General features: G+C 49.6%; 1 protein-coding gene across 1 annotated transcript; it reads left to right on the top strand.

Annotated features, from left to right (window-relative positions):
* Positions 1 to 448: 448 nt before the first annotated feature.
* On the top strand, positions 449 to 805 carry SDHAF1 (succinate dehydrogenase complex assembly factor 1). Its single transcript, XM_065899457.1, has one exon. It carries the CDS (start codon positions 449 to 451, stop codon positions 803 to 805), a length of 357 nt encoding a protein of 118 aa, XP_065755529.1.
* The last annotated feature ends 6,772 nt before the right edge of the window (positions 806 to 7,577 follow it).

The raw sequence follows: 7,577 nt of genomic DNA, 5'->3' as shown, positions 1-7,577 counted from the left end.
TTGCTTTAATAAATAACTGAGGACAAAAGCATGCCTGTGCCTGTCTTCTCTCTCCCAGTGCCCCCAGAGCCCTGAGGCACACAAGGGCTCCAACCTCTAGCTCTCTCCACTCGTAGGACCCAAGAGTCAGGTCAGGATCCCCTGGTCCCTTCCAACCCCAAACCTAAGAGCCTCAGGGCCTAGCGCCCTCCTCACCCAGGCGCTCAGAAGTACCGTCCTCTAAAGGACACTGATTTCCTGTGGGGCGGGCCAGTGAACCAGAAGCTCCGCCCCTTACTCACAACATTGTGACGTAGAAGCAGCGACAACCTATGGGACGCGGCGGCGCCGCAAAGCTGGGGGCGGGTGGCGGAAGCGTCAGTTGTCGCGTTTCACCGCTTCTCCCCACTGTTCTGCCGCGCCACTCGGTGGGGCGTCCGCTGTGTGAGCCCGCGGCCCAGCTGCTACCATGTGCCGGCACAGCCGGCTTCAGAGACAAGTTCTGAGTCTGTACCGCGAGTTGCTGCGCGCCGGGCACGGAAAGCCGGGCGCCGAGTCGCGGGTGCGGGCCGAGTTCCGGCAGCACGCCCGCCTGCCACGCTCCGACGTACTGCGCATCGAGTACCTGTACCGCCGCGGACGGCGCCAGCTTCAGCTGCTACGCTCGGGTCACGCCACGGCCATGGGTGCCTTTGTGAGTACGCGGGGCCCGACTGAGGAGTCCCCCGGCGCGGGGGCCCCAGGGACCCCACCTGACGAAGGTGACGGCCCAAGGAGACCGCTGGACAGCATGGAGGTACCGAAGACCGCGCCGGATGGACGGTGACCGTCACCCGGTGGCTCAGGGGAACCGGGGGCCCGCCTGACTGCGTGGGGGGACCGGGGAACCGGCCTGATGGAAGGTGAGAGGTCTTGAGAGACCAGATCGACAGATTGGGGGAATTGAAGAGCCCTCCTGACGACGTAGGGTGCGATGGCGAGAGATGCCCGACTTTGCCCGATGTATGGTAACGGGTCAAACTTACCCATGAGGGCTTGGGGCAGCCTGGGTCGCCGGCTGGCTGGACTGTCAAGCTGAGAGCTACTTACCCGAAGGCCTTGGGGAGCCAGGACGCCCCGCTGTTGGACAGAAAGAGACAGACACGCCCTTCTCTAGACCCCGGAGAACATACCACACTCCTGGCTCCTCAAGGAGACTCCCTTCTTTGTAACTATGAGGAGAGCAGACTTTTTTGCTGAGGAGTTTGGGAAGATGCCCTGATGGCCGGTGAGAAGCCTGAAATCCCCTTAGAAAAAGCTTTCGCCCATTGTGACAAACTAGGATCGATGAGGAAGCGGGTAGGGAGTCTCTCACCCCAGCTAATCAATTAAAGACCCCCTCAAGACCTCTACGTGATACTTACGAGGGGGACTCCCGATTTCTGCCCCTTTCCCTGCTCAGGACTGTTGGACAAAAAGGCAATAAAATTGGGGATGTGCTTACTTCCCTGTTGGTGATCTTAAAGATTTAATGTTTGGGGGGATTTTTGAAGAGGCACACACACACACACACCAACTAGTGACCCTCTGGCAAGGGATGGGTGTGGGGAGCTGTCTCTACCCCTCTGGAGCCCTCTAGAATGGCAGATTGGTTGGAGCAGCAGATCCATGGCAGATCCATGGAGGGGACCCAGCCTGGTTTGACCCCAAAGAAGCCCCAGTAGACTCCTTAATGGAGGGTAATGAGGCAGGAGAGGAATAGTGGAGCTGAGGAGACCTGGCTGGTAACCCCTGAGGTAGTAGTGGGGCCCTCAAACCTGGCTAAGGAGTCCAGCCTCAGCTACAAGCTGGGATTTTTGTTAGCAAGGCTGAGGGGTTGGGGAGGAGAGGTGGACCCAAAGGCCACAGGCATACCTCGCCCCATAGACTTGCCCTAGATATTCTCTGGAGTACCGCACTTTGCAGCCCTCAGCTGTATTTGCACTGATGTCGGTTAAATAAGTGGAAAGCAGTTGAATGCAGTTGAGAGGAGGAGGAGGACCTCAGGAAAGGAGCCCAGACCTCAGATCAAAGGTAGTACGGACAGAAGAGAAACACAGTCTCTGCCCCAATCCCAGTGGGGGAGGCAGGAACCCAAATAGTAATAAAGTTGGGGTGCAATTTAAAGAATTATAAAGTGTTTGCCAGAATGTAGGGATAGGCTTCCAAGCAGGGGGACCAGTGTGGGTAAAGGCCTGGAGAGGGTGAGGGGAGAAATGCTGGGGCCTGGAGTGCCCCAGGGCACAGGCTGTGCTGTTCACGCAAGTGGCTTCTACTTCAGCTTTGTCTCTGGTTGGTGCTCGGCCTCCACGGCCATGTTCGTCTCTCTGCCTCAGTTTCTTTGGCCAGGGTGATGCTGTTAATCCTGGCCTGACTCCATTTTGGAGTAAAAGCCAAAGTCTTGAAAGTGGCTTAAGGGGTTAAGTCCTACCTATCCAGCCCCCATTACATCTCCACCTGCATCTCCCTCCTCTTCCTCTTGCTCACTCCTGGCTCCAAGATCTTGAGCCTTAATAAGCTCCAGGATAGGAGCTTCTGGCAGGGCTGCAGGCAATGATTGAGTTCTCACTGGGGCTGGGTATCCCGGTCAGGAAGGGAGACATTCACTCGGGTATTACAGAGGAATGGAGTTTGTCTGGTGAAGAGGATGAGGGAGGGGATTGCCTGATTTGAGGGAGGAGGTTGTAGGTGAGTGAGCAGTGATTAAGAGCATGGACCCTGGAACTGGAATGCCTAGGTTTGAATCGCAGTTTCAACACTTACTGATTACATGATCGGAGGCAAGTGATTTAACCTCTTTGTGCCTCAACACCCTTATCTGCAAAATGGGCATACTAATAGTGCCTCCCTCCTGTGGCTGTTATAATGATACAGTGAATTAAATACATGTGGCAGCAGGTGATGATGTCCCAACCCCACTTGTAGCTGCAGAGGAGGGTTCCCAAGAGGCAGCCAGCTTCCTGCTCTGAGCCCCTGCATCTCTGCTTCTCTGCTTGAGGGCTTTCGGGGAATTATGGGGGGTGGGTTAATATCCTTAGGAGCAAACTACAGCCTGTGGGGGACAGCAGTCACTGGATAAGTGCCTGTTGTCTGGTGGGACAAATGAAATGTGTTCTACAAGGTGCCCCCATGGGACTGAGCCCCAGTTGCTCACAGTAGCTATCACTCCATGAGCACGTTTTTTGATTTTCCCCTGCCCTGTCTCTCCCCACTCCCTAACTCCTGCCTCCTGGGATCACATCCCAAATAAACCACCTCACTTCAGTGCTGACGTTAAAGCCCCCCCGTTGGTAATCTCTGTGTCTGCTGCTGTGTTTTTCACTCTTCTAAGGCACAGGGTCAGTGCCTCTCAACCTGTCTGTTAAAAGAATCTCCTGATCTAAGAAAATTGGTATAAAGGACTTAAGGGGCTTGGAATAACTTGGAATATGGATTGTGGGTTAATAATAGACTTGAATTGAGTTTTTAAATTTCCTGATTCCAATAACTGTACTCTAGTTGTATAAGATCTGTACTTTTGATCTTAAGAACTATACACTGAAGTATTTAAGAATTAAAAGTATCATGTCTACAACTTACTCTCAAATGGTTCCAAATTATGTGCACATATATATTAGTGAGAGTGTGAATGGTGAAGCCCATGGGGTAAAATGTTAACATTTTATGTGAATGTGGGTAAAGGGTATATGGGGGTTTGTTGTACTCGTCTTAAAGCTTTTCAGTAATTTGAAACAAAACAAAAAGTTACAAAAAAGATGATGGTCATATCACTGGTCATTCCTCTTTGGGCACCAGAGATCTTCACACAGAGGATACAATTTTACAAGAGATTTGAGAAGAGTAAAGCCTGCATCTTCTGAGACTTTATAAATCTCTCATGCATACCTTCTTCGCAGATTTAACAATCAATTTAAATTAAATTTCTGACCTTTGAAATAATAACATCTGCTCTCCCTTAGAGATTCTGATCTCCATCCTATTGGGAGTGATGGGTCACTAGAATATGTTCCTGTCTTGGGTCACAAGCTCAGTGGTCCCAAAGGGGCGACCAGGTGCATGAGGTGGCCCAGTGGGGCCTTGGTGAATTCTGGGAAACTCACAGTACCTGATGAGGATGAGGAGCCAGCCACACCCTCAAATTCCCAGCACTCCTGCTCAGCTCCCTCCCTCAAATAGTGACATCCTAGGTGTAAGTGATGTAGAGGAATGACTAGAATTTTTTTTATAGTAGTAAGAGCGTTGTGATTGGACTTTTTGCGGGGGTGTGGGGGGGGGGCACACGCAGCACAGCTTGTGGGATCTTAAGTTCCCCGACCAGGGATCGAACCCACAAGCTCAGTGATGAAAGCATGGAGTCTTAACCACTGGACCGCCAGGGAATTCCGTGATTAAATTTTAAAACAGAATCGATCTTCTGGAGATGGTCCATGAATTGCTGGTGAATAGAAAGATACAATGTCTAGAATTGACTTCAAAGTAGTAATCTAGGAAGAGGGGAGTGAGCACCTGGGAGCATTAAATGGGATTGGCCCTGAGTTGATAATATTTGGAGCCAGTGATGAGTTCACAAGGACTTGTAATGCTGTTCTTTCTCCTTTTGTACAAGTTCAAAAATTATCAGAATGAAAGCTGAAAACAACAACAACAAAAGCCCCTCCAGTGCCCATCTTACTCAAACTAGAAGTCCTCACTGTGGTCCACAAGGCCTCACCTGATCTGGCCCTACTGCCTCTCTCACCTTGCCTCCTTCCATTCTCGCACTCCAACCACACTGGCTTTCCCACGCGCCAGGCACAGTTCTACCTCAGGGCCTTTGCACTTGCTGTCCCCTCTACCTAGAATGCTCTTCCTCCAGGCCTGTACTGTCCAGTATGGTATCTGGGAAGTACCTGTGACTTGAGCATTTGAAATGTGATTAGTGCAACTGGGGAATTTTTTTTAACTTTATAAATCTTAAAATTTTAAACTGTAGCAGTGTAAAATATTTTGTCATTAAACACAGCTGTATTGTTTTGGTAGCACTACATTTCATTTTATGCGTTGAAAATTAAGCATCTGAATTGAGATGTGCTATAAAGTATAAAACACATACCAGACTTCAAAGACTTAGTAAGAAAAAAGGATTGTAAAATACCTCATTATTTTTATATTGATTACATATCGAAATGATAATATTTTGGATATGTTGCGTTACAGTATAAATTAAATTAAAATTAATTCACCTGTTTCTACGGTTTTACTGTGACAGCTAGGAAATTTATAATATTTGTGGTTCACATTATATTCCTGTTGGACAGCACCCCTCTAGGAGTCCCCCTGGTTTGTGTTCTCACTGCAACTTGGTATAATGACTTAATGATAGCATAATGATATAATTGTCTCCCTGATTCTTTCTTCAACCATCCTAATTGTACCCCTCTCCCTTTGCCTTTGCCCACATTAGTTTTCTCTTTAGCACTTAACCACTCTCTGACCTGTTACCTATTTTACCTGTTTCTTTTACTTACTGTTGCTTTCTCCCACTAGAATGTCAGCTCCACAGGGACCAGGATTTTAGCCTGACTTATTCACGATCATAGCCCCGCTCTTTGACCAGGACCTGGTTCATAGCAGACTCAGTCAATATTAAATGAATGAATGAATGGCATGGATTTGCTCCATTACCCAATCAGTTAGGTCAGTATTGCCAAGACTCTGCCTGTCCCATTTGCTGGTAACCCCAGGAACACCATGCCTCCTCGGGGACAGGACCTGGCCTGGCATTTGAAACAGAACAGATCTACGTTTGCATCCCGACTTCTTCCCGAACTTGGAGTCACTCCCAGAATCTGCTCCTTCCTGCCCCCTTCCCTCAGTGTCCATCCCCCCTTCTGGTAACAGCTCCCTGATTTTTTTTGGAGAACGACTTCTCCCCCTGTTTTCAGTACACATGGTTCAGTCAAGGCTGACTGCAGCCCCCAGTGAAGTATGTGACACTGGCTTTGGGTCCTTGGCTGGAACTATAAGGGAAGAGTAACTCTCCTATTGGCTGCTAAATTGGTGGGATGTAGGCTTGGAGGTTTTGAGGGGCACTCTGGCGATCACTTGCATAAGAGTGAAGCCAAAACAGAGGAAAGAACTGAGCCTCTGGATCCAGCTGTGCTATAGTCCTGAACTTTTCAGTTACCCACGAAAACAAATTCCCATTTCTTTTTAAATCAGTGCGGATTTGACTTCAGTCACTTGCTCCCGTGTGGCCTCAGGCTGGTGGCTTCCCGTCTAGAGCCTCAGTTTCCCATTCTGTTAAGCGGGGCCACATCATCAGGTGGTTGTGAGAATTAAAGGAGAAGGGATCTGTCTTAAGTGCACATCCAGGAGCCTAGCACAGGGCTTCTGCCTCTGTTCTTGAGTCTGGTTCTGCTCTACCCCTTGTCCTGATACCTTAAGTTCTGGGGAGAGAATGAGCTTAGACACTGGGGCTGGGGACTGGACTTCAGGACTGAGGCCTGGCAATTCAGCATGATGACCTGGGAGAAGGGGGCTTTCACAGTCGTGCATCAGTGATGGCCAGCCTGGGAGCCCACCATGTGGAGTGTTTGAACAGAGCACGTGGATGAATGCAGGTCAGGGGCTATAGCAAGTACTGTCGGCAACCCAGCACCAACATCACCTGCACCCCTCCTGCACACCTGCACCCCTCCTCTAGCATCCTGTAGCAAGCACCTGTGCCTCTTTGCCTGAGGGTCGTTTACAGGCAGGAGAGGCTGGAAGTGCTGGGGAGTTAATATCTCTAGGAATAATCCTTAACCAATGAAAGATGGGAGCTGGTACATATATGCCACAACTTCTTCACCTCTTGGGTGGGACAACTTTGAGTGTGTCTCCCAGTCTCCCAGAGGTCCCTAGGGGGATGGCACTCTAGGTGCCCAGAGCAGCAACCAGCTCATTAACTCCTTTCCATGGCTCACTTCCCATTCCCCTAATCCATTTGCCTGGGATCAACTCCCTAAAAAACTACCTGTGCTTGAATCTTGGTCTCAGGGTATGGGGGAACCCAACCCAAGATGGGCTGATTCAGTTCCATGTTCTGTGCTCAAGGCAAAAGGATCTGTGGAGGGGGCTGTCCAGATGTACCAGGGCCATACCCAAGATTCTCAGTACTCAAGCACCCAATATCCCCACATATCCTGCTATAGACTGAATGTTTGTGTCCCCTCAAAATTCATGTGTTGAAACCCTAACCCCCAAAGTGATAGTATTAGGAGGTGAGGCCTTTGGGAGGTGATTAGGTCATGAGGATGGAGCCCTCATGAAAGGGATTAGTGCCCTTATAAAAGAGACCCCCAGAGGATTCTCTGCCCCTTCTTCTATGTGCGGATACAGTGAAAAGACAGCCGTCTATGAACCAGGAAGTGGGTCCTCATCAGATACTGAATCTACAGGCACCTTGATCTTGGACTTTACAACCTCCAGAACGGTGACAAATCAATTTCTATTGTTTATAAGCCACCAGTCTATGTTATTTTGTTACAGCAGCCCGAACAGACTAAGACACATCCTTTGACAGTGACCATTTATTACATATGTCTGGACTTGTGTAG

The sequence above is a fragment of the Phocoena phocoena genome, chromosome 20, assembly GCF_963924675.1.
Source record: "Phocoena phocoena chromosome 20, mPhoPho1.1, whole genome shotgun sequence".
NCBI classification, from domain to species: domain Eukaryota; kingdom Metazoa; phylum Chordata; class Mammalia; order Artiodactyla; family Phocoenidae; genus Phocoena; species Phocoena phocoena.
The sequence above is the reverse complement of the archived record's forward strand: the minus strand, read 5'-3'. Positions and strand labels throughout refer to the sequence as shown.

Coding starts and splice junctions, on each gene's coding strand:
- SDHAF1 (XM_065899457.1), top strand. CDS start 449: ATGTGCCGGCACAGCCGGCTTCAGAGACAAGTTCTGAGTCTGTACCGC.